Below are 26,397 nucleotides of genomic sequence, written 5' to 3'. Positions count from 1 at the left end.
CTTTTCCACGAGTTCCTCACATTACATGGCAGTACTCAGGGCTGGGCCCTTAGCCCCCTGCCCATCCCTCTCGCCCTCTCTCTCCCCCCAGCCCCCATCAAGGGCCATCCAATCCAGCCAATCTCAGCAACCTGTTTTGTCCTGTGTGCCCTTAGCCTCTGCTCCTGAGGCTCCCCCTGGGATGCCTTTACCAGACCCTTCCTCACCTGGCACAAAAATCCCTAATTCCAGTCTGGGGGGATGGAGAGAACAGTCACTTGGGAGCTAGTTAGGCAGAATCATTGGGCCTAAAATTCAGACTCGTGTGTCTGAGCAGACACCCCCACATACTTTTTTTTTTTTTAAACGAATGAAAGTCCCTAGGCATTCTGATCACCAGCAGGTTCTTCTTTGACTCAGCTCAGGCCTCGTCTCCTCCAGGAAGTCTTCCTTAAACTGCCAAGCTAAATTAGGGCTCTCTCTCCTGCAGGGCTCGTGCTTGCCCCTTCAGAGCACTTTTTGCCTTCTATTTTAATTTTTTCGTTTCCCTTGCCAGGTGTGGCATGGACCATGCTGGAGTTAACTATTCCTGCCGCTGTTGGCCAAATATACCTTACATGTTTTACACTTTTGCTCGGGTCAACAGCTCCTCCTTCCTGGGGAACCCTCCCTCTACTATTTTCATTCTGGAGAACTGCTCACTGATCCTTCAAGGCACAGCTCAAATGGCTACTCCTTCGGTGAGGCTGCAACCCACTCTCCCCTGGGCTTCTCACTCACAGCACCAAGTGCACCACGCTGCAGGGTCAACACAGCCACTCCCGCCCCAGCCTGGGGACCTTCACAGCAGTGACCAAGTCCTTCATCCTTTTCCCTCATGGCTCCCATCACCCCTGCTAGGGAATGACTTCTACCCCTACCAGCCTGGCCTTAGGGCACCAAAACCACAGTACCCCACAGACAGCACTTTATGGGCCACATGACCCCTAAAGTCCCTAAGGGCAACACTTCTGATCCTCCCTCCCTCCCCTCAGCCAGGGCCTACTCCACCTGGTCAGGGTCACTGCCAGCCCAGAGTCCACTACCAACCACAGCAATACACTTTGTGAGCCGTGGAATTCTAGACCTGGCCTTGGGCTCCCTTCTGAACCTCCCTGCTGTCCATCTCTGTGGCCCTGCCTCAACTCACTCTCTCCTGCCTGCCCTAGCTGCTTGCCTGGACTCCCTGCCTCTTCCCCAACACCTTTCTCCACCCTGAGAGGTCTCCCTCATGAAGCAACTCTGCCCAAGTAACCTGAGTACCAGGGGTGTGAAGGCCCCTGCCACAAACATACTGCACTCACCCCCTGCCTCCTTCCAGACATTCACCTTCAGCTATGGTAATTGGTGGCTGGCTTGGGGGTGGGGGAGGGGAAGGATGCGGTTATTCCCCAGAAGTCTTTTCTTCAAAAGGGACCCTGTCTTTGCAATGGGGTGGGATAGGGAGTAAGGGGTGGCTGAGGACAGGCCTGTTTCTCTACCTTCAGACCAGGTACTCCTGGAGATAGAACTGCCTTCTCTGTCAGACCCAACACCTTGAGAGCTGGGCTGTCTCCCACAATCTTGGGCCCAGTCTGGGCTCTACATGGGAAGGGGACCTCCACTCACCTTTCAGCGTTGCCTTCTTTAGTACCTTCATGGCATACAGGTGCCCACTGTCAGGTCGGGTGATCTTCCGCACCAGGAAGACCTGAGAAAGCAGTGGGGAAAAAGCAGAGGAGAAGCTGGGGAGGGGGGCCGAGCCCATCAGCTTCCATCCTCCAGGGCACAGGCTGACCTCTGACGTCCCCGAGTCCTGGGTTGACCTTTTGCCCTCCCTGGGTACCAAGGTGACCTCCTGTCCTCCCCTCAGACCCACCAACCCTTGCCCTCAGATCCTGAGCCCCGGGGTGACCCCTCATCCCCACCTCTGACATGACCAGTGCTGCCCTCCCAGTTGTGGGCTCAGAACTCACTTTGCCAAAGGATCCCTGGCCCAGAACCTTGAGCAGCTCAAAATGGGATGGGTCGGCCTTCTCAGAGCCAGCCTTGACGTGGTGCGTGATGGAGATCTCCTTGAGGATGCCCTCATCCTGATAGAGGGATAGAGCTGGTGGGCATGGTGGGTTTCATCTGGGCCGGCCGGGGGAATGGTCCCCATCCAAGCCCGCTCCCACTAGACCTCAGCAGACAGGGCCCTGCCAGCAGCACCAGACAGCTATGCTGAAGGGGCCAGCCTCCTGGCTCATCAATACCAAAAGGGCCTCAAGGGCCGGGGAGGGTCAAACTACCAAGGTGCTGAGTCAGGTGAGGCACTGCTCCTCTTGCTCCAGCTGTGCTGGCCTGGAGACGCCCAAAGGGATGCCCAGGCACAGCCAGGTGGAGCCAACCCCAGGCTCTGGCTGAGGCCCAAAGCTCTGTGCAGGCCCTCCCTGTGGGGCTCCCCTCCCCTGCTGCAAAGGTTTTGGTTCTGCCTCAATAGGAAGTAGAGTTTGTGCTCAGACTGGGGAGGTAGAGCTGGGCTTTTGTTCCTGGTCAGAATGGATGACAGGACCCTTCTGGCCAGGGGGACAGGGCTGAGACGCACAGGGACCCAAAAGTCACCAGAGGCTCCCCCGGCCAACCCAAGTGCCAGTCTGGGGTAGAAAGGAGCAGAGCCCAGAGACTCCACGATTCACCCATAGAAACTTCCTTCATAGAAGTCTACTGAAAACCCCTTGCCCGGTCTTAGCTGTTCTAGGACCCTTCTGCCCTCCCTCCAATCTGCTGGTATTGCCCTAGAGCCCCGAAGTGCCTCCTCACTTCCCTAGGAAGCAAACCTGGGCAGGGTCCAGTCATCCAGCAGGGCCAGGCCTGGGCTTGGAGAGTCCACAGCCAACTGAGGCCAAACTGGCTGCCCAGGCACCTGCTCCAAGGGCCATAGCCAGGCCAAGACCAGACATCTGGGCACACTCACCGAGTCCTGCCTGGGGCCAGAGCCAGGGCCAGGGGCAGGCAGAGAGGTTTGGCTGATCCTGGGCCGCTGCTTCCTGGGCAGCCAGGGGAGCAGGGCCCAGAGCCGCAAGCGGGGCGGCTTGGGATCCTGCTCCATTCGCCCGGCAGGGCCGAGGCACCATGGCAGGAGCAGGCAGCGTCAGGGGCTGCCTCGGAGGTGGCCAGGCCCAAGGCGGATGTGCAGGGTGAGGGCGGGGGCTGGGCCCTGCTCAGGGCCGCCAATCACTCAGGGCCTGTGGTTTCCCAGCTCCAGGCCTACAATCTCACCACGTTCCCTTCCTCTCTTTTCCCCCCTCCCCACTGCCTGAGGGCTGCCCTCAGGCCCTTCCCCCCAACCCTCCTTGTGGGTCCCAAAGGGAAAGCCCCAGGCCAACCCAGCTGCTGAGGGGTAGACAGGTACCCAACAGGCAAAGACAGACACCCAACATGTAGAGGCAGATAAGAGGGTCACCCAACAGGCAGAGGCAGGCATCAATAGGTAAAGACAGATGAAGGTGGGCATCTAACAGGCAGAGACGCATGCCCACAAAGCAGGGATGGATAGGGACACATGCCCAGCAAGGGGAGGTAGGAAGAATACATATCCAACAAGTACCCAACAAGCAGAGGCAGGAGGGAACTCATATTTAACAAGCAGAGGTGCATGGGGACACATATCCAACAGGCAGAGACAGAAGGGGATACAAACTCAACAGGCAGAGACAGATGGGGACCCAACAGGCAGAGGCAGATGGGGGCTTGCATCCAACAGGTGGAGACAGATGGGAAACGTACTCAACAGGCAGAGACAGAAGGGGACACAACCCAACAGGCACCCGACATGTGAGATGTACCCAACAGGTGAAGATAGGCACTCATCAAATGGAGACAGAAACAGGAACAGAAGCAGGTGGGTGGCAGAAAGAGACAGTGAGGCCCAAGTAGACTGACAGATACCCAAGCCACACACACAGGCAGGAAAGACATGCAGAAAGTCAGACCCTGGACTCAATGGCAGAGCTCTGGGTTCTTGCTGGTCTGCCAGGGGGTGGGAAAAGAGGTGCAGAGACATCACCTGCAAACACCCAGCGCTGGGGGGGACAGTCCAACATTTGTGGCAGACACACCTCTGAGGTCTCTTCCTATGCCAGGGCCCTGGACTAAGATAGTGGACTGAGAGGAACATCTCCTGAATGCAATCCGATGGCTTTGACTCTGATCCCAATTTCCCAAAAGCTGTTATCCCCATTTCAGAAACAGGAAACCGAGGCCCAGAGGACAGTGACTCACCCAGGCCGAAAGTGAACCAGTGGCAGAGCAGGCTTAAACTCAAATCCTTCCTCCAGTTACTGCCTGGCCTGGGGTCAGCGGGCCTCAAGTGCCAGGAAAGGGTGGGCAGGTAAGTCAGTCAGAGCCATGCCCTGCCCATCCAAGCCCACCCCCTCCCTCAGTACTGGGGTCGGTCCAGGGACTTCCCATTCTAGGTCTAGACCCTGACAGACACAGCCCCATCTTCAGGGGACCTTGAACAGTCACAAAAGCTGCAGCTCTAAGAAGCTGCATGCTAATCAGGCCCCTGAGTATAACCCTGTGTGGGACAGGCAGAAAGCCTGGCTCAGAGAGGGGCTGAGGTGAGCCAAAGCCACACAGCAACCCTTGCCCACCCCGCCCTGAGGTTTGAGCCTCCACTTGCCTGTCTGCCTCTGAGAACACTCCCTCGGGACAGAAGCAGTCACCCGGAAACCCCAGGGGACAAAGCCACTCCCAAACCCATTCCTTGCCCAGGGTCATGGTGACAGACGCTGCTGGAGGCAGGCCAACCCTCTGCTCACCTTTCTGGGACAGGGGAGTGAGTCTCTCTCAACCCTGGGGAAATCTGCCGGGGTCTGCATGGTGGGGCTCAAGCCGGTGGCCAGAGGGCCCTGTTACTCGTCTACTTCTGCTTTTTCAGCCTTCCCGGCCCAGAAGGCAGGGTCCCTGACCCCCTCCTTCTCACTTCCCCCTCTGCAGGGAGGAGGGACAGAAGATGGGTCAGGCTCCCCTGCTGAGGAGGGGACATTGTAGACCCCAAGCCCATGACTCCGGGGGGGCCCAGGGATAAATCCTTCCTCGACTCCTCTGATCCTAAGGAGGGGAGACTAGAACACAGATAAAAGTCACAAAGCAATGAGGCAGCGACACATTGGGCATCCCAGCACCTGCAAACATCCCCTTGAGAGAATGTGGGGCAGAAGTCAGCAAGGCCACAGACTCTGAATGCCCCAGCCCAGAGTGCAGGAGCTTCTTCCCCCCATAGTGACCTTCCTATGGCTGGGCCCACCCAAAATGGCAGCCCACAGCACAGGCAGCACCGCCCCCAGACCTGCCTTGCAGAAGCCCGCCGGTCCAGGGCCCTGGGATGGGTGGGGGGGGGGGGGGTGGGCAAAAGGGCCTAGCAAGGACCTCACAGAAGTCTGAGAGAAGGAGCAGGTAGCAGTAGGGCAGGGGTTGACCAGGCCCAGCCCCCTTCCACGTGGCCTGGCCGCACCAGTCCCACCAGTACACCCACAGGAACTGGCACGCCCACAAATATAAACAGGCTGATGATCGGAAACCATTTCCACAGACATGTGGAAACACACGGTCCCACGTACACACGGACTTCCCCTTCCAGTCCTCAAAGGGGCTCCAACGACAGCCTGATGACGGCCTGCCGCGGGTTGTGAAAGACGTCTCCTTAGACAGACAGCTCGCTGCACCCAGCTTCTGCAGGCAGGGGTCTGGAGGATGGGACGGCCCTGGGAGCCCCAAAGTGCTCTGGGCCAGAGCCAGCTGGGCCCCCCACCAACCCTCAAATCCCTCAGAAGCAAAGGAAGACTCTGTGGCCAGCAGGGTACAGGAAGGGGCAACAGGAAGGAAACAGTCTCAGAGCTGCCTTCGCTGAAGGGTATGTGCTGGGGCTGTGAGGCCTCTGGTGGCAGGAGTGGGGGAGGACAGGCACCAGACCACATCCCTTGGTCCCTGCCCCATTCCCCCCTATAGATACTTCCTCTTATCTACTTCCTCCCACAGGGCAGCTGGGAGAGAAGCCCAGAGCCCCCTGGCCTGATCCCTGGTCCCCAGGGTCCCCACCCCAGGCCTCCCTCCACCAGCTGGAGCCCAGCTGCCAATTCTGGCTGTAACGGACACCCACAGCCCCTTCCCCGGCTGGCAGTACAGGCAGGGCCTCCCAGGCCCGCCCCCTCTGGGAGGATAGATAGCTCTGGCTATGTCTTCTAGCAGGCCTCTGGGGAGGTGAGGAGGGGGCCACAGTTCCCAGGTGGCCTTGCTGCACTGGGCCAGGCCTGGCATGAGTGACGACGAGAACTGTGCTCCTTACAAACTGAGCAAATACTGCACCAGGGTCATCCTTTCCTTCAGCCTCTACCGGTATGGGTTCTGCCAGGCCCTGTGCCTTAGCTCCGAGGGAGATACTGTCACCCCATTCCAGAGATGCGAAAACTGGACTCAGAAAGTGACTTGCCCAAGGCCACATAGCTAGAAAGGGGGACTGAAGCCTACACTCAAGCGTTTCATTATCACCCTCCCTGCGAGCCTATTTCCCCTTTGGGCATCGCTCACAGATACTGGGCTCCTGCTCGGTCCCCAAGCCAGGAAGCCAATCGGAGGAGGGGCACAGACTCAAGCCTTGTTCTCAGGCAGCTCTTGAAAATATATAACAAAACACAACTCTCAGGCTGCAGTGGAGGTGCTGTAGGTGCCCAGAGGCAGTAACTATCTGCCTAGGGTGAGGTCCCAAAGTACCTTCCACAGAGAGGGCGGTCCAGCTAAACCCTGAGAATGAATAGGAGTTGGCCAGGCAGAAAAGAGGAAAAAAAGACACTCCATGTAGAGAGGCACCAGCATGAAGAGGCTGAGGCCAGGAGTACAGGGTAGGAAGTTAAGAACTGTCCACTCATTAGCTGAATGCTACCAGGCAAATACACTTCCCTGTCTGAGCCTCAGTCTCCCCCTCTGTAAAGCAGAGGTTAAAACTAAATGTTCAACCCTCGGAAGGCTGTTGCAAATAAAGCGGGCCACAGAGACAAAGGGATGTTGTAAACAGGACTTCTCCCTTGATAAGATGGGCAGTCTTCCTGCTGCAGAGTTCCCTTGGGCAGTCCGAAGGGACACAGCCCGGCCACGTGGTTCCAGGACCTGGGAGGGTGGGCTAGCCTACCCTGGCCAGTCCAAGGGAAGTTCCCCCCCAACACCTGAGGCTTCCAAGGCTCCCCGAAGTCCACAGTCACATCCTGCTTGTGCTCCGGCCAGTGTAGCATGAGGGATCCGGGATGGATCAGGGTTTCATAAACAGGAAGAGAGGAGGGGAGGGGGGAAATGCTCAGCTCTCAAAATAGACCTGCAGGCGCTTCAAAGGGGTCCAGCTCCGGAGATAGCCGGGGGAGGGGGCCTGGGATGCCTGGTCCACCGTCATGGAGGGAGGGAGGGTGAGTGGAGCCCCAGTGTGCCTGAGGGCACCAGGTGCACAAGGGCGCGGAAGGGATCTGGGGGCTCTTGCCCTAGACTGCTGTGTATACTATGGCTGCTAAAACCCCAATCCCCCTTTCTGCCTAAAATAAATAAAATAAACACGCATTACACCAAACTTGGGGGGCCTGGCTGGCTCAGTTGGTGCAGCGGGCAACTCTTGATCTCGGGGTTGTGAGTGAGAGCCGCACACTGGGTGTAGAGATTACTTAAAAATAAAATCTTTAAGGAAAAAAGCAATCACACCAAACTTTGTGGGATTAATTTATGCCATGTCACATTCCCTCCTCCAGGTGGCCCTGAGGGGTGGACCCTATTCTTCTTTTACAGGAAAAGCACCTGACCCTCAGAAGGGCAAATCACTTGCCCAAGTTCTGCAGCAAACAAGAAAGAGGGGCAGGATTCTGACTTCAGAACACCTGACTCCCAAGTGCCTCTTCTCGTCTCCTCTCTGCCTGGAAGGCCCGATTCTCTCTGGCGCTGCCGAATCCTGCTTTTCGAGGCCCAGCCAAGTGCCAGTTCTGCAGGGACGGTGGCCTGGTGCCCTACAGCCCACCACAACTCTCCTTCCTCTGCCACACACAGCAGTGACCATCCATGTGGTCCATGCTCAGCCCTGAGCGCAGATGCCCCTGGCTGGGCTCCCCAGGACGTGCTCATCTTACCATGTCACCAGGAGAAATGTGGGTACCTGGAAAGTGCCCCAAATGGGGCCTGGCACAGAATGGAGATTCTCTGTGCCTACGATCATGTTCTTCCCCATCACAGTGCCCACCGTACAGTTTTCCTGTCTCCATCCTCTCCCTAAGTCTGCAAGCTCCCTGGGGCTGGGGGTATTAACCTCATTTTAGGGTCCCCTAGTGCCGCTGCAAGGTGCACCAAAAGTCTGATGAAGCAAAGGATAAACTGGCCTGCTGCCCCTTCATTCCACTGCACAAAGCGATGAGGTCCTGACCACGGGCTGAGCGCCCCCTGGTGTGTGGAGCCCAGAAGTGGGCAATGGGGATACTGTGAGGTTCTAGGGGCAACAGAAAAGATAGATGAAGCAGATGCCTGGAAATGGTGGAACCTGGGATCACAGGGATCCAATATGCCCCCTCTTCAGCACGCAGCGTTCTCTGGGCTGGGAGAAGTGTGAGCTCTGTGGTCAAGCAAGACCTGACTCCATTGCTCACCAGCTATGTGACCTTGGGCCTCAATTTTCTCATCTGTAAAATGGAGACGGTAACAATTTCTGTATCAGGGGTGTTGTAAAAACTAAACGCAAAGCTCCTGGTATGTGTTAAGCTCTTTCTATCCCTTAAAGTGGCATTCAAAGCTCTCCTTGCCTATCCATCTCCAGCCTTGTCTCTCTTCCCATCCCGGGGTCTTCTGCCAGAGAGCAAGGGTCATAGGCTTGGGATCAAATGTAGGTTACCTGGCGGGGTAAGCTCCCACTCTTTCCCAACAAGTCCCTCTAGCTCCTGAGGTGAGAAGCTATACTTACCCCCTGCTCCCTCAAAGCTGCAAGCTCTTCTGCAACCCCCAGAACTTAAGCCCCAAGATCTGAAATCCTGGTTCTTCTTTGAACCCCTTCATTTTGTTACTAAGCAACTAGCAAGCGCTACTTTGTGGGAGGAGATTCTCCAGACGTGGGGCCGAGGCAAACCAAGGGACCCAGTCCCCTACCACTTGGTCTGGCCTCTGGTGGCCAAGGTGGCCACAGTAACCATCAGAGGAGGGGGAAGGAGCCTACTGATCTTACCTTGCCCTATCCTGGGAAGCTCAGCTCCCTTATCTTAGGAGGATGAGATAAGACAAACATCAGGACCAGCCCTGAGTCTATTTCAAAGGTCAAGCTTACGGCAGGTGTAGTGCCCAGGCCAACCCAGATGTAGAGGGTGTGGCCACTGGAGGGAACTGAAGCTGAGTGCTCACACTGCTGGTGCTGAAATCAGTATGCTAGGCAGTTACTACCTCATCTGTCCTTCCCATCACTCTTGTGAGGTAGATACCATTATCCCCAATTTACAGATGAGGAAACAGAGACTCAGAAGGGAGAAGACCTCTGGCCAAATGGTGAGGGTGGAACCAGGACTTGAACGGTCTGCTCTACTGCCAGAACCCATCCTCTGTCCTGCCCAAGCAACTTCCAAAGCACCCCTACCCCAGCCAGTAGTTCCGGAACCTCACAGCTCCTGAAAACTGGGCACAGAGATGAGAAAGCCCAGCCCAGAAAGCACAAAGGACCCACCCAAGGTCACACAACTGTCACCCAGCCCCTGGTGCTTTTGTCAACACACAAAACCAGGAACAGGGGTTGAAGGGCTAAAGGGAGGTGCCCAGGGAAGCAAAGATAGTAGGGGTGAGGGAACCAGCCTAGGGCTGGGAGATGGGAACCCAGAGAAATGGCCGATGGGCCACAGGCCAGGCACTGGGCCCTGGTTAGACATGAGAGGCCACCAGATTCCCTTCCTTCATGTACCAGCACCATATACCCAGATGATTCCAGGCCTTCATGAAAGCCCAGCTGATCTGAGCCTCTCCCATCACCCCTTCAGCCCTTTCCTTACTGCTGTGAGTGAATAAACCAAGGAAGTGGCCTGAGTAATGAGAAGCCAGAGTTCTAGCCTGGGTTCTGCTCCTGACCCTGTCTGGGCCGCAGTCCCCTCACCTAAGAAATAGGAAGGTTGAGGGGCACCTGGCTGGCTCAGTCGGTAGAGCATGTGACTCTTAATCTTGAAATTGTAAGTTCAAGCCCCACGGTGGGTGTGAGATTACTTAAAAAAATAGTCTTAAAAAAAAAAGACAGAAATAGGAAGGTTGGAACAAGTGACCTCTGTGCACAGGGTCACCTCGAGGATTCCGTGGGACCAGAGAGGAAGGCTGAGCTGGGCAGGCCTCCCTCCTCCTCCAAAGCCATGCAAATGGTCCCTTGCTCAGGGTGCCTGCCTTGGTCCTCACCTTGGACGGCTGCAGTCCAGCTTCTTCCCCCGAGGCCTGTCCATTCTGGAAAAGAAAAGGGAGATAGGGAAACATTACCAGGACTTACCAGTGTGGGACAGAGCGAAAACAGACCCTGCCAGAACCCATGCTCATGGCTGCCCCCAGTAGCTAGGGAGGCCATGTAGGCAGGGGCCCTCTACCTCCATTTTCACTGTAAGGGCACAGGTATCAAGTGCCCTCCTGGGACAGTCCCTCACCAGCATTTCCCAATCCTCCCTCCCTTGTGCTCTCTGCCTAGCAAACCCCTCATCTTTGAAGACTGAGCTTAAATGTCACCTCCCCCCAGTGAGAAGGAAAGGACGTGTGTGGCTCCCAGCTCTGCCGGAGACAAACTGCGTGATTCTGTACCAAATAACCAACAGCAAGAGGCCTCAGTCCCCTGACCTGTAACATGGGGATAGTCACACCCACCTCCCAGAATTGCTGCAGGGATGTAAGGGGACAAAGTCTGGGAAAGTCCAGCCTGGAGATGGTGGCTACCCTGTCCTTGCCCCACTCTGGGACTCCTTCCCTGTCCTTGCCAGGCAGAATTGCTGCTGCCCCACTGTGCCCCTGCGTTCCTTCACTGTACCATGTGCCACGCTGCAGGGACTATTTACACATAGGCTCGCCCTTTCTAATAAACGGGGAGTCCTGGGAGGACAGAGATTAGGACTTGGTGCTAACAGCTGCTCTCTTCTAAGCCCCTGCCACATGCCAGGCCCTGGGCTCGCTGCCTCACACCTGTGGTACCGTTAAATCCTCATGACCTGGGAGGTAGGCCCCAGCCCCATTTGGCAGAAGAAGAAACTGAGGTTCAGAGGGGTGTGTGATGGCACCTAAGGTCACATAACTGGTAAGTGGGGATTCAAAATCTGGTCTCTGACACCCAGGAGGTGCTCAAAAAAAAAAAGATCTGCTGAAAAGGAGCCCACATCCCAGTGGGGGAACTACCTGTAGAGAGGCGGGCAATGGGCCACTTTCTAGGTAGTCCTGCTTTTTCCATCCCCTAGACTTCGCCCTCAGGGGTACACCAAACCCAGCCCATCCCTTTCCTGTGTGATATGAGGTGAGTAACCAGGCCTTGGGAAGCAGAAAGGAGCTGTTCCCACCCCTCTTGGCAAGCAAAAGTGTGGTGAGGCAGACAGAGGCTCCTACCGGTAGCAAGACCCAGCCTAGGGCAGGTCAGGACTTTGGAGCCAGGGGCTGGGTCCACAGGGCAGCTGTGGCTTTGCTTGGCAGAAGCAGGCACAGCTGTGCTCTGCCCATTACATAATCTCCCTGCTCCTGGAGCAGCTCCTCCCTGCCGCTCCCAGGACATCCTGCCCCCGTGAGCCTCTTTAATGCCCCCAGTCCTCCCCAGGGACCACTGTTCTGCAGGCCCCTCCACACACACATACATATACATGCTGTCCTCTCTCAGCGACCTGGGGAGAGGGCTGGGTTGATCAGGGCCAGGGAGGAGGGGTGGGGTGCACGGTGCATTTATATATTGAGTTCCATTTCACCCAGCATTCTAGACTCTTGACATAATTCCACAATTATGGAAATGTGGAATCCACAGATGGTCACAACAGCCTACATGCACACCAGCCCCCTGCCTTCCCCATTCCAAACCCCTATCCTTCCTAAAACTCAACTGTGACCCTTGCACTTGAGCAATCAACTCTCTTGGTGATTCACTCCTTACTGAGAACCTTCTATGTACCAGGCCCCAAACCCTTCCATGACTTCTCACTGTCTATAGAACAAAGACCCAGCTTCTTGGCATGACATCCAAGGCCATCATCCCAACTGCCCAACACAGGTGATTAGTATGTGGGTTCTAGAACCTGACCTTCTGAGTTCAAATTCTGGCTTCTACTGCTGCATGACCCTGAGGTTATTTCATTTCTCAGGGCTTCAGTTTCCTCATCTGTGGAATGGGGATAAAAGTAATGTATCTCACTGGGTGGCTATAAGAAGCAAACAAAATAATGCCTATAAATATCTACACCTGACACATAACTGGTTCACAAACAATAGCCATTATTATTACTGGGCCCTCTTCTTGAGCTTAACTGAATGACCTGGGACCTTGAGAAGACCAGCTTGTTTCATATCCCCAAGCTATCTTCATGGTGGCTCCTAATACCAAAAAAACCCTTCCTGTCTTGTTCCTTTGGCAAATTCCTGGTCTTCTTTCAGGACTCACTTCCAATGTCCTCTTCTCTGTTCACAAAGCCTCAAGTCCTTTCCTCCCTCCTCTGGGCCCCACAGCACCGAGCAAGCCATAGGTTAACTCAGGAAGAAGCATAGCTTATCCATCATTACCTCCCTAGCACCCAGCTCAGGGTCCAGAGCACAGTTTGTCAAATGAAAGCTCGGCTCAGTAAAGAGAGCAAGAAGGCCAGAGCAGGGTCTATTACTCCTATTTTTCAGATGAACTCAGAGAGTTAAGGGACTTACATGAGGTCCCTTGGCTAGCATGTGACAGACATGGGGCCATAACCCAAAGTCACATGACTGCAAGCCTAAATCCCCAATGAGGGGTGTGATGAGGTCATGGATGTACCCAGAAGTGTGGGCTTACTGAGCAGTATCCTGCATGATTCAAGGAACCCCACAGGCCCTGTTTGGCTGCCTCCAGCCCCAGGGTCTCTGGCCTGGGTGTCATCCTCATGGAACCCCATGCCTGTAACAGCTGATGCACAAGTCTTCTAGAAGGGGATAGGCAGCCCTGGAGAAAGGACTGGGAGTGCAAAGAGACCACAGGTGAGTATCCCCCCCCTCCCCCCAGAGCCAGGGTCCTGAGAAGGCAGGGTCCAAGTGCCTCTCTGGCCTTACTACTGCACGGACGGTGGAGAGAACACAGTTCTGCAGCAACGAAGACATACTGCTAATCCCAGCTCTGCCAGCCACACACTCTGACCTTGGGTCTGTCATATCACTTCTCTGACCCTCAGTTTTCTCATCTGTATTATGAAGCCAGATCTGTCTTGTTCACAGCTGCACTGTTGCTTAGCATAGAACTTGTCACGTGACAGTACTCAATAAATATTTGCTGAATGAATGAGTAAATGAATGAAAGGGGACAATGATCTTGACCTTGCAGAATACTAATGAAAGACCTAGTCTAAAACATCTGGTATAGGAAGGGTTCTCTGACCTCTCCCACTCTCCCTGCTCTTCCTCAGAGAGCACTGCTCATAGGAGTGCTCTAAGGCCCCCAGACCACTGTGCCCCCTCCCCATAACTCAGAGATGGATTCCAAAAGGCATCCTTCCTTCCCACGCAAGCAGCTCTGCTTTGAGAAGAGGGGCCCAGGGCAGCGTCTGGAGAGGCCAGGCAGCAGATGGACAAAGACAGCACGTGCCCCACAGGCAGGAAGCAGCCCCAGGAGCTGGGTTCAGAGCCCAGCACTGGCAGCCTTGCACGCTGCTGGAGGCTGGGGGCCAGGTGCCAGGGCTGGCTGCACCACCAGCCCTCCGAAAAGGCTGGACAGAGGCCCTGCGGGACATGGAGAGTCTGCCAACATCCGGAGCCTCTCCTGGAGTACCTTCCACCTGGGCCAGTGTGATCCCAGCCCTTCCCCAACTTTGCCACCCCCACCCCCACCCCCACCCAAAAAAACTTGGTGGAAGACAGTGAGAGATCTGGGTTCCCAGTCTGTCTCTGCATTAATTCACAGGCAAGTTCTTCTCCGAGTTCAGCTGTTCCATATGAAAACGGGGGTAATAATCCCTTTTTTTTTTTTTTTTAAGAGGCTCTTCACCTAACACGAGGCTTGAACTCACAACCCTGAGATCAAGAGTCGCATGCTCTACTGACTGAGCCAGCCAGGCCCGGCAATAATCCCTACTTCGAGAAGTTGTTTCAAGAATTATTTTATTTTAATGAGGTGACATAAGTGAAGCAGGGTAGGTGGCACACACGGAAGCTCTGTGCACAGCAGGGCTGGGCCTAAATACAAGGTTACTGCTTTCAGCAGGGCCAGGGAAGGCCCAGGCAGAATCCTCACCCACACTTCCACCTGGGCCAGGCCCTGCCTCCCAGCAGCCCATTTTCGGCAGCGTCATGGGGAGGACAGGGCAGTCTAGATCCCAAGCCTCTGCCAAATGCCCCCACCGGCCCCTTGCCTGCCTCATTCCTGGCCGGGAGCTGGTGGCAGCGTCTGTACCTGTAGGTCAGGCTACTATATCGCTTACATGTCACCTGGCTAAGAACAGCGAGGCCCTGTTCTCCGGTGAGAACAGTCCAACCGGTGCCCTGGCTGCCCCATGGCTCCTATTACCCAAACAATAACACCCAGTCACCTGGCACTTCCATGGAGTGGGGGAGGGGGAGAAGAGGCAGCAGCGCCCAGGGCTCTGCACCTCTCAGGCCCAGGAAGCATGAAGCTAGAACCCAGCCCTGGCCACTGGAGGAACAGAGGTGCAGAGAAGCTAAGGACCGACTGAGGGTCACACAGTCTTCCCAAGGTGAAACTCTGAGAAATCATGACCCCCCCCCCCTCCAATCCTAGGAAGCAAACCAGGCTTTGCCTCTCACAGAGCTCAGGTGCAGTAGTACTCAAAACTGAGTTGAGTTTCCTATTTAATCCTGGTTAAGCTGGCCCCTGCCCCAGGATTCCCCAAAGGGAAGCAGGAAGTAGTGCCCTGCGCTGGGAATCAAGCTCCTGGGTGTCTGCCTTCCTACTAGTATAACCCAAGGTAAGTCCTTGGGTTAAGTCCTTCCCGGCCTACCTTCCTCTAGGGAGGCCTAAGTCTCAGGGGCATGCCAGGGCAAAGGAATCCACCTCGGAGCGCACCCCCCCCCCCAACCTGGCCCTTATACCCCAGGGCTGCGGGGGGGGGGGGGGGTACTGCAGAGGGCAGTGTTCCTCACCTCAGAGGGTGAGTCAGCGAGAGAACCTCCGAGAGTCGTGCAGGGCCTGTAAAAACCCCATGGCAGGGATCCCAGAGCAATTTACTCCAAATTGCACCTTCAGGTTGGTTACCTAATCCTGCCGCGCCCACCCTCCAATAGCCAGTGTCAGCCATGACCGTCCCTTTAAAGGGGTAGCACACCTGGGGTGCTGGGGACCTGGGGTCCTCAGTCTGATCACAACCTGTGGCCCTGAGAGGCAGGGTACCTGGTGGTTGCCCCAGGTAAGAGAAGGCAGAGGAGGGGAGCTAGGCAGGGGCTAGGGACCAAAGCCAGGAGAAAATCACCTTGGCTCCTGGGCTCACTGAGGTCTTCACACCCTCTCAGTATACCCCCCACATCCCCTCTGGAAAAGGAGTGTAGCCTGCCTCCTTCCCAGCATGATGCTGAGGGGAAAGTTTTCTCAATCTGCTGGTTCAGGGTCTTGACCTTGACCCTGAGGGTCAATGGGTACAGGAAGCACTGGCCTTCTGCATCCCAGGGCCTGGCACCACAGAATCCTCAGAGGAGGGCAGGAGCTGCTTCTGGTAGAGGTTAGGTGACAGAGGCCAAATGCCCCAGGGGCCCAGCCCTTCCTAAGCGAGGGCTCCCAAGAAAGGAGGCAGGCACGAGGTCCTCCCTGACTCCAGGAATAATCTTCACAAGGTCTAAGGGCTTTTCCCCACTCTCTTCACAGCCTGGGGTAGGGGATACAGGTGTCCTCTGGCCCTAGCCTCGGGGCAAAGAAAACCAAGTTTCAGCCCTGGACGGGTGGTGTCACCCCACATTCCACAACTGCCAAGGGTCAAGAGGGGTAATCCTGCTAGGGTCAGCAGCGGAGACGCGGGAGCTCTTGGGGTAGGGCACTGGGAGACGTCAAGGAGAAGTGGGGTTCCCATGACCCTCTTCTCTTGGAGAATCCCAGACATCTGGCACCTCAGCCCTGCCCATCTGCTCTGATAGTGGAAGCTCCGACAGTTCCCGGTACGGGTCCTAGGTGTGTGGGGTGAGGTGGGCAGATCTCACGGCCCCGCGGGATCTTCTCTCCAGGCTAAAGGGGTCCTGGGCGCTTGGAGGAACTGTCCCTCGCGCGCTCACACACACACACACACATACACACACACACACACACACACACACACACACAGACACGCGCGCGATATGGAGGGGGCGGGTGGAGCCGAAGAGAAGGCAAGTGATCGGAGTGCACTCGCGCCCTCGCGGGCGCCCGCCAGGCTGCAGCGGCTCCGCAAGCCGCCCCGCCCCTGTGGGGACCCAGGCTCGCCGGCCGCCCGCCGGCGCCCATCCTCCGCCCCGCTCACTCACCTCCGGGTCCAGCGGCACCAGCTCCATGAGCGGCCAGGGCTCCTTGAGCTGGGCGAGCGGCATCGCGCCGCCGCCGGGCCGCCCGCGCTCCTCCCGCGGCCCGAGCCGCACCGCCTCCCGGGTCCCAGGGTCCCTGGCTCTGCGCCCTCGCGCCCCCCGCCCCCCGGCGAGACCCTCACGCTCGGGCAGGGCCGCCCGCCGCCGCTGCCGCCGCGGCACTCGCACTTCGGCTCCCTCCGTCACCCGGCACCGCCGCGCCCATTGGCTACCTGCGCGAGGGGCGGGGCCGCCTAAGCCCCGCCCCAGCCCCCGCGGCGCGGCTTTCCCGGAGCGGACCCCCGCCCCCGGCGCGCGGGAGCGTTGGCCCCGCCTCTACCGCGAGCCCCTGGCCGGTGCTCTGCTACGCCTTAGAAGAGGCCTTCCTGACTCCTCCCTCCCAAACCTTGTCCTTCCTTACGGACCACGCTAGGGTCATCTGTTTCCCCTCATCTGTTAGTTTAGGATCATGCCCCAGATATTCCTTCTCCCTCCTGAGGGAGAGAAACCCCCTGTTCCCTTAGCTCCCATCCACCCCCCCGCCCGCACCACCACCACGCACTCATTCACACACAATGTCCCCGGGCCTGACCCAGGCAGAGGCTTGAAAAGAGCCCGGGCCCCACTCTCCTCAGGCCCTCACCTCATGAGGCCCTAGAGATCCCCCTACACGGAAGCCAACACTGGATGCCCTGGGGATCTTAGCGCCCCAGCTCCAGGTAGGTTCCTATTCTTCTGTTGCCACCATCAGTACCCACAGCCTCCCCGGGGTGATTTCTTAATACGCATTTTTTGTAATCTGTGCTTGAGGGGGCCTCTTTCAAGCCATGTCTCCCCAGAATCTCTCCAGCTTCAGGCCCAGCTCCGCGTTGATTTGTGTTTGTGCCCACTCTGAGGAGGGCAGGGACCAGACTCCCAGGGTTGACCGACACTTGGGCTGCACCTGGAGTAAAAGGCCAGGGAGAAGGATTCCTCTTGGAGAGATTCAGCCTCCACCTAAAGAGCTGTTAGGGATCCAGGTGTGGTGAGATTTATTCACAGGTGGGGCCGTGGAGGGATGGGCTTGCAGGTTTCATGGGTGGGGAAGAATGGCCAGTTATTTGCAAAGCTCTTCTAAGGCAGGGGGATGGAAATGATTGTTTATCCAAAACCTGTGAACCAGCTCTATCGACCTGTGATTTCTTTGAATTGTCACCACCACCTAGTTTACAAACCGTAAAACAGCCTCCCAAAGATGAGGTGATTTACTCAAGGTCACACCACTGGTCAAAAACAGATTAGGCAGACTAGGAATTTTTTTCTTTTTTTTGAAAGAGAGAGAGAGAGAGAGAGAGAGGGAGAGAGAATACCAAGCAGGCTCCGAGCTCTGTGCTGAGTCCGAGATGGGGCTCGATCCCATGACCGAGAGATCATGACCTGAGCCCAAATCAAAAGTTTGACGCTTAACCAACTGAGCCACCCAGGCACCTCTACACTCTGATGTTTTTAAAGTCCTGATCTGTTCTTGGGGTGCCTGGGTGGCTCAGTTGGTTAAGCGTCCAACTCGATTTCAGCTCAGGTCCTGATCTCTGGGTTGGTGAGATGGAGCCCCGAGTCAGGCTCTCGCTGGCAGTGAGGGGTGTCTCCCCCTCTGTCTGCCCCTCCCCCGTGCTCGCTCGCTCTCTCTCTCTAAAATAAACACAAAAAATCAAAGTGTATGAGGATTTCTCCTAAATCCAGATGTTCCCCTTATTCCATGACTTTCCCAGGGTAGCACGTTATTGAGTTTTCAGTGGAAAAGACTATGGAACCCAACAAATTTGTTTTGAAGTAGCCCCACACCCAACATGGGGCTCACACTCATGACCCGGAGATCAAGGCTCACATGCTCTACAGACTGAGCCAGCCAGTTGCTCCAGAACCCAACAGATCTTGATTTGAATCCTAGCCCTATCACCTGCTTAACATTGGGAAACCAACTCACTTTATGTCTCTAAACCACAGTTTCCTTATCTGTGAAAGAATTATAATGCAAATCTTTCAGGTATATGCTGAGGACTACATTCATTTTAATTCAATAAATACGTATGGCCATACATTACATGCCAGGCCCTCTTCCTGAGCATATATTGTATACCAGGACTGCTTCTAGATGCTGAGGATATAGCAATGAACAAAACAAAGTCCCTGTTCTCGTGGATTTTACATTCAGTCTGGTGTGGTTAAATAGATTATCACAGCTAATATGAACCTCTTACTGTGGAACAGGCACTGTTCTAAGCACTTTACCTGTCTAAACTCATTTATTTAAAAAAAAAAATTTTTTAACATTTTATTTATTTTTGAGACAGGGAGAGACAGAGCATGAACAGGGGAGGGTCAGAGAGAGGGAGACACAGAATCTGAAACAGGCTCCAGGCTCTGAGCTGGCAGCACAGAGCCCGACACGGGGCTTGAACTCACGGACAGTGAGATCATGACCTGAGCCAAAGTTGGCCGCTTAACCGACTGAGCCACCCAGGCGCCCCCTGTCTAAACCCATTTAATCCTCACAACAACATTATGAGGTAGGTGCTGTTACTGTCTCCAGGGTACAGATGAGGAAACTGAGGACAGAAGTTAAGCATCTCAGACCCGGAGAAGGGATCTCTCTCTCTGAGGTTGCATAGCTAGAAAATGGCAGAGCTGAGAGACAACTCTGGCAGCATGGGCCCAGACTTTGTTCTCTTGTTCACTCATTGTCCACCTCCCCGATGAGAAAAGGCTGGGGCTAAACCAGAGGCAGCTTGGACCAGGGGATGGCAGCCATTATCAACATTGGTGTAGGTGTCAGTTCGGTTGCCTGGAACCAGTTTGCAATGCCCTAGGACCTGCTGCTCTGGGCTAACATTGTAAAATGTGGACTTACCTAGACTAAAAAATTGTTGCTGTTTATCTGAAATTCAAATTTAACTGAGCGTCCTGTATTTTGATTTGCTACAGCTAGTAGTCCTACTCAGGGTACAGAACAGATGACACACAGGTGCCAAATATCTGACCGCAAGCCAGGAAGAGACACTGAGACCCAGAGCATTAGGGCAAAAGACTGGGTGAGGGAGATGGAGTAGATGGGCAGGGGTAGAGGAGGTGAGGGGAAAGCAGGAGTCATTTTGTCTTCTGTCTGCCCCTTTCCCGGGACCCCTGGCCCTCTTCCTTTCCCTTCTTAGAGGAAAGGATTCCCTATCAAGTGCATCATCTCCACTTGAGGACTGAGTAGTGATCGTGCTTTTCTGTGAATAAGTTTCACTTCCTGTGTCCCTCTCCCAAGGGTATTGGAAAGGCAGTGGTGGGTCATTCTGGAAAAGGGAAGCCCAGAAGACACCCGGGCCCTGCCTGGGCAGCTTGGGCAGGTCGGCTTGCCTATCTACGTCCTAGTGAAGCAGTCACTCAGCACAGAGCTATGGAGTCCTAACCAGCACCTACAAGGCAGTGATCCTGCCACAGCCTCAGCTCACAGTTGTCACTATTTCCCTCTAGACTCCAACCACACTGACTTTCCTTCAGTTCTCTTGCCACAGGGCCTTGGAACATGCTGCTCCTTGCTGTTCTTCAGACCAGCTTGTCTCCACAATCGCTTCCTCCAGGACATCTTCCTTTAGCTTCCTGTTACACACACTCATAGCAATGGATACTTCTCAAGGTTGTACCTTTACATGTGTTTTTGTGATTATTTGCTTAACACTTGGCTCTTTGGTTAGTAAGCTCTGAGAGGGCAGGAGTCACGTTTCCTTGGTTCTTCATGGTCTTCCTGGCACCTGGCACACTATGTGGCACATAGTAGGTACTCTGAGAGGCTAAGTGATACTCTGGAATCATCTAGGTATGAAACGGTAAATGCAGGACTCAGACCCAGGCAATGCAACCCCATGCTCTGAAATGCTGCACTCTGAGTAGTGGATAAATGCTAGCTATTATTATTATTATTATTAATAATAATAATAATGGGGTTAGAACAGGCTGTTCTGGGCGGTCACTTGAGGTGTTTGTTAAATGAATGACTCATGAAAGGGCTTTGCTGGACACAAGTGAGGTTATTATTTTGTATCCTGTTGAGGAGATTTTTCTGGCATGGAGCAGGGGGGTGAACTACAGGGGCTGAGGACTGGGTTTTGGGTCTTTCGAATGCATCCTTGCACATATAGCGTGTGTTTGCTACAGTGTTCAAGAGCAGAGCACAGGGCAATGCCGCAGGAGGACAGTCTGCCCATATTCTTTTTTAGCCTTTCAGTAGAGGAGGGTCTTGGCATCCGTGTCTCCGGGCAGCAGGTGGAACACAATGAGAGGGATAATCATAATGGTAGTTGTCTTTAACAAGTGATTACAAAAGGCCAGAGCTTGGCTAAGAATTTAAATAATAATCACCAGCCATGAGGGCTTATTGAGAGAGTACAGTATGGCCTGCCTGGAGCTGTTTTATGGACGAGAGCTCCCGCAGTCATCCCAACACCACCGAGAGATAGAAATTATTATCCCTATTTTCCAGATGAGAAAACTGAGACTCACAGAGGGACAGGATTGCCGGTGGTCAGATAGCTGGTAAGTATTGCAGCTGGTCTGGGAACCCAGTGCTCAGACTCAAAGGCAGTGCTCTTGATCACTTCACTACACTGTAAGCCCAGAAAGGGGCCCAGGGGTGGATGGGGCACAGGCAGTGAGTAGTGGTGAACAGGTGAGGGGGTGGAATCTCTAGTCTCCCTCATCCAGGTCTGGGGGACAGGGGTGGCATCACTCCCCTGCTTGAAACGCTCCTGTGGCTCCCCAATCACATTTTGAACAAAACCCAAAGATTGCTGGGCCCCCCGGGACCCAGCCCCCTGCTCCCTCGGGCATCTCCTCTCCTACCGTTTGCTCACTGCCTTCCTGCCACCAGGCATCCTGACTGCTCACTGACATGCCAGGTAGCTCCCATCTCAGGCTTTTGTTCCTGTCCTCCCCTCCACATGGAATGTTCTTTTTCCAGCTCTCAGAGTTCGCTCCCTCACTACAATCACACCTCCGCTCAAATGTCACCTCTCCAGAGAGAACTGGCCCTATCTAAACTAGCTCCCCATCAGTGGCATCACCTATGCTATCCTTGCTTAATGGCATGCCTCTACCAACAATCATATTGCCTATTACCTGTGTTATTGTTTCTCCCAGTAGAATAAAGCTGCATGAGGCAGGACTTGTCTGCGTTGTCTACTGCTGTATCCCTGGATACATCTGGCATATTGCAAGCCCTCAAAACATACTTTTGAATGGAGCCACACCAACCTGGGCTCTAATCCCAGCTCTCCCACCTCCTAGCTATGTAACTCTGAGCATTTAGTTAACCCCTATAGCCTCAGTTTCCGCATCTGTAAAAGGGGTGGCTGTGAATATTAAGTTATATCGGGCAGTAAAGATCTGTGTGGTGCTTGGCACATGAGGGTGCTCAATAGAAATTAGCCCATCTCTCTTGCCCCCTAATTCTTGCCCTGGGCAAAGGAGGGGAGGGCAGGAGACTCGGACTTGGAGGATTCACTGGGTGGACTCTCTGTTGGTGTGAGAAGAGACTTCAGTTTAAAGGAAGTCGCATGACTGTGATCACAAGGCTGGTAAAGAATGAGGCTAAAGATGTAGTGGTCAGAAAGGAAGAGGAGGGACAAGCGCCTGCAGATGGGACAGCCCCAAGGCTGCTGGAGAATTGGCCAGTAGTCTCCTCCACTGACCTGGAGTCTAGGGGGGATGCAGAAGCTTGCTCCTGTCTGTTAGAGAATGTGGAAAAGGACTCGGAGGTCGAGGGACAGAAGAGGAAGCATAGGTCATCAGTAGGTACTTATTGGGCACCAGCTATGTGGCAGGCACTGGGGATACAGCAAAGGAATAGACAGAGAGGGTGTCTGCCCTCTAGGATGGGGGTGGGTGAATTAGGGCCCATGGGCCAAGTCTGACCTACTTTTATTTGACGTGTTATTATTATTACTTTATTTTGAGAGAGAGAGCACGAGCATGCATGCAGAAAGGGCAGAGAGAGAGGAAGAGAGAAAGAATCCCAAGCAGGCTCCGCACTGTCAGCACAGAGCCCGATGCGGGGCTAGAACTCACATACCTTGAGATCGTGACCTGAGCCGAAACCAAGAGTCGGGTGCTCAACCAACTCAGCCACGCAGGCGCCCCTGATCTAGTACTTTTGCATGCCTGCGAGCTAAGAATGGTTTTTACATCTTTAAATGATTGAAAAAATTCAAGAGAAGAATATTTCATGACATGTGAGAATTATATGAAATTCAAATTTCAGGATCCACAAATAAAGTTTTATTGGCACACAGCCATGCTCCATTTACGCCATCTAGGCCTGCTTTGCACTACAACAGAGTCGAGTAGTTGCAACACAGACCATATGGCTTGGAAAGCCTAAAATGTTTACTAGCTGGCTCTTTAGGAAAAAAGTTTGTCAAGCCCTGCTCTAGGAACTTGCATTCTCTTGGGGGAGACAGTTAAACAAGCAGGTAAGCTAATTTGGGGATGCTTCTGAAGAGAAGAGCCAGCTGGCATAAACATTTCCTCCCACTCTGCTTTTACCTCAGCCACCTACCCCCTGAAGGGAAATGCTCCATCCAGCTGGGTTACATTACAGGCACAGAGGAGCTGGGGTCATTGTGATCAGCTCTCTGCTGCTGGACCAAGAGGAGCGAGCCTTTTCCTAAAAGGAAAAAGTCACGCTCAATGATTTGCGAAGTTCAGCACCCACTGGATCCCCTTCCCCTCGCTCAGATCCTCAGTGTAAGAACGACTTCTGCATAACTTCAGAGGAACGTCATGGCCTTTGTCATCAAGGCCTGCCACGGGTCCACCTGCCACCTATGTGCAGTGCCTCCCTTTTTATAAAAAGGCTTCTTCCACCCTCCCTCATGGAGCTCTTACAGGGATAAGTCACAGGTCGGGGTTATTCCCATTTCACAGAGGAGGAAACTGAGACTTAGAGAAATTACCTGAATTACCCAGGGTCACACAGCTTGAAATAGCTTGCAGATCCAGAATTAGAAAGTAGTGGAGTGTCAGCTTTGCAAGGGCCTTTGGGACTGTCTTAGCGAGACATGGAAAACTGGTGGCCTGGGGCTGAGGTGAATCAGGTAAGGGTGGTGGCGAATCTTCCATGTGCAAGAAATAAGGCGTGCATTGTCTGTGAAGAATTTGAAAACATTAATGAAACCGGGTAGGTCTGCTTTTTATTGCTATCACCATGCCTTGGCAACTCTACACAACGTTGGTGATAAAATCCTCCCTCCTGAAGAGATCTTTCTGTCAGTCTAAGTTCTAAATAATTGCTGTGCTTATTACGAGTTTTAAGAGTATAATATATATGTAGGCTTCAGATTAGTACATTTACGTTACCTCACCTTTGAGAAATAATCTATATTACGTGAAGGCTAAGTTGGAGAGCTCCCAACTACACAACTGGGCCCCAACATATGCCTTCAATTGGCAAGTTCATAGCAGGTCAGAGTCATTGGGGCTCACCTCAGGAGCCCCCCATCCCTGCGTGCAAACAGCAGATGTGAAGTCAACAGTGGTGGTATAGTGATTGTAAAAACAAAGGAACGAAACTCGAGTGACCACAGTTCTCTCGCTCTGTGCAAATCCTCCTCTGAACCCTGCCCGGCTGCCTCCTTTGGAGGCACTTCATGGGCAATGTGTGTGCATGTTCCTTTTTGTAAAAAACAAAAAAACTTTCTGTACCTAAACACTATTGGTCCATTACTTTTTTTCTCTTTTGTGTTGTAATTTTTATTTATTTTTTTTTAAGTCTTCATCAGTCTGAGTGTGTAATACGAAGTCCATAAAAGGAAATTTTTACTGTGTTTCTTTTCTGGTCATTATTGTTTGTTTTGTTTTAATTTTTCTTCATGTTTTATTTATTTTTGAGAGAGAGAGAGAGACAGCGCTTGAGTGGGGAAGGGGCAGAGAGGGAGAAGGAGACACAAAAGTAGAAGCAGACTCCAGGCTCTGAACTGTCAGCACAGAGCCTGAAGCAGGGCTCAAACCCATGAACTGGGAGATCATATCCTGAGCTGAAGTCGGATGCTTAACTGACTGAGCCATCCAGGCGCCCCTATTATTTGTTTTATTTCATGATTATTATTGAAGATAATTCTGTCATGTTGGGGTTAAAAAATGATCCATTCTGGCTGTCAGATACACGAGCTTTACCACTGACCTGAAGACAGGACAAGGCCCACAGACAATGACATCATCTTCTCAACCATAATCATCATTATTATTTTATTGAGCACCTACTTGGTGCCAGGCCCTGTTCTAAGGTTTGGCATGTATCATCCCCTTCTTTGTGTGTGTGTGTGTGTGTGTGTGTGTGTGTGTGTGTGTGTGTCATTCAACAAACATGTATTAATATCCTACCACATGTGAGGCACCATTGTAGGTACTGGTAATATGTCAGTAAACAAAGTCAAATGCTTGCTGACTCTTACCCTTGAACCACTGGGCCTGGCGGTGGGATAGGTTTTCTCCTTGTGTGCCATCTCACTTTAAAAATGAAGACAGGATGGGGCGCCTGGGTGGCTTAGTTGGTTGAGTGTCCGACATTGGCTCAGGTCATGATCTCATGGTTTGTGAGTTCGAGCCCCACATCAGGCTCTGGGCTGACAGCTCAGAGCCTGGAGCCTGCTTCCAATTCTGTGTCTCCTTCTCTCTCTGCCCCTTCCCTGCTTGAGCTCTGTCTCTCTTTCTCTCAAAAATAAACATTAAAAACAATTTTTTTTAAATATTGGGTCTCTTAATTGTTGAGTTTTTTTTGGTGTCCCCCTTAAAGTTTGTACCCAAGGTGATTCCTCATTAACTTTACCCTATTCCCATCTTTGCTCATCTCACCCTCACCGCAATTGAGTGAAGACGGTGCAATAACCCTCCCCATCTTACGGATAAGAAAAGTGAGGCACAGAGAGGCTAAATGATTTGTTCAAGGACACACAGATATTAAATGGTGGGACTGGCACACGAACATCTCTTACCGTAGAGCCCATGTTCTTAACCCTGCTTTACATCTCTGTTTGGTCCACCCAGGTTGCTGAATAACTCCAATAACTTGCCATAGCTTTAATTTAAAGTTAAAAATATAGCTGTCCAGCCTTTTTAAAGTCTGGCAACCTGGGCTCACATTCGTGTTTTGTAACCATCAGCAGGGGGAGTGGCAGCCCTTCTGAAATAAGGCAAGCTCATTAGATAGCCACAGCCCCCACCAAACCCTATTGTCTCAGCTTCTCGCCCACTTCACTCTGTTTACCAGCCTGCTCCTGGGGACATCTGGAGTGGGACCCCGATCTAGCCATTTCACAAGTGGAGGAATCCAGGCTCCAGAGAGGAAGAGGCTTACCCAACTCAACATTGCACTTTTAGGACAAAGCTGGGCTCCAAGCCACGCCTCACACAGCCCCTCAGTGACAGGAGACAATTCGTGAGTGACTTTACATTTAAGGGAAGTTCGGAAAGGGAGCTCCTAGACTCAGATCCGGCTACCACTCCTTCCCTGAGCACCTCCCAATGGCTGGCACTGAGGTGGGCGTGCCCATGTCCACACACATGACTCCCAGCAACTCTGGCAGGTTGACCTTGATAATGTCCATCTTGCAGAAGAGAAACTGTGGCTTGGGAGGTCAAGTGACTTTCTCAGGATCTCACTGCAAGTTTGTGGCAGACCTGCCTAACTTCAGTTCA

The 26,397-nt window shown here is 53.6% G+C and overlaps 1 protein-coding gene and 2 long non-coding RNA genes across 7 annotated transcripts in view; 2 read left to right on the top strand and 1 right to left on the bottom strand.

Annotated features, from left to right (window-relative positions):
• Positions 1 to 16,888, bottom strand: part of RPS6KA1 (ribosomal protein S6 kinase A1) — a 40,120-nt gene extending 23,232 nt beyond the window's left edge. Inside the window, exons 1-4 of one of the 5 annotated variants that reach the window (XM_086716125.1) lie at positions 16,651 to 16,888; positions 10,420 to 10,464; positions 1,974 to 2,090; positions 1,627 to 1,708 (exon numbers count right to left, since the gene is read on the bottom strand). In XM_086716125.1, the coding sequence (XP_086572251.1) occupies positions 1,627 to 1,708; positions 1,974 to 2,090; positions 10,420 to 10,464; positions 16,651 to 16,713 (307 nt within the window). In that variant the 5' untranslated portion in view covers positions 16,714 to 16,888. Of the gene's footprint in view, positions 1 to 1,626; positions 1,709 to 1,973; positions 2,108 to 2,953; positions 3,237 to 4,802; positions 4,975 to 10,419; positions 10,465 to 16,650 lie in introns of those variants that run through there. The other 4 variants (XM_086716126.1, XM_025935122.2, XM_025935120.2 and 1 more) reach the window with 4 other exon arrangements.
• LOC147577858 (uncharacterized) lies at positions 5,403 to 8,754 on the top strand. Its single transcript, XR_015254557.1, has 2 exons — positions 5,403 to 5,896; positions 7,770 to 8,754. It is a non-coding gene; the product is annotated as an uncharacterized LOC147577858 (long non-coding RNA).
• Positions 16,882 to 23,155, top strand: LOC147577857 (uncharacterized). The gene is made up of 3 exons (XR_015254556.1): positions 16,882 to 17,405; positions 20,223 to 20,344; positions 21,188 to 23,155. It is a non-coding gene; the product is annotated as an uncharacterized LOC147577857 (long non-coding RNA).
• The last annotated feature ends 3,242 nt before the right edge of the window (positions 23,156 to 26,397 follow it).

This window comes from Puma concolor, chromosome C1, assembly GCF_028749965.1.
Source record: "Puma concolor isolate L17-30 chromosome C1, mPumCon1.1.hap2, whole genome shotgun sequence".
NCBI lineage: Eukaryota > Metazoa > Chordata > Mammalia > Carnivora > Felidae > Puma > Puma concolor.
This window is presented reverse-complemented; position numbering and strand designations above follow the sequence as displayed.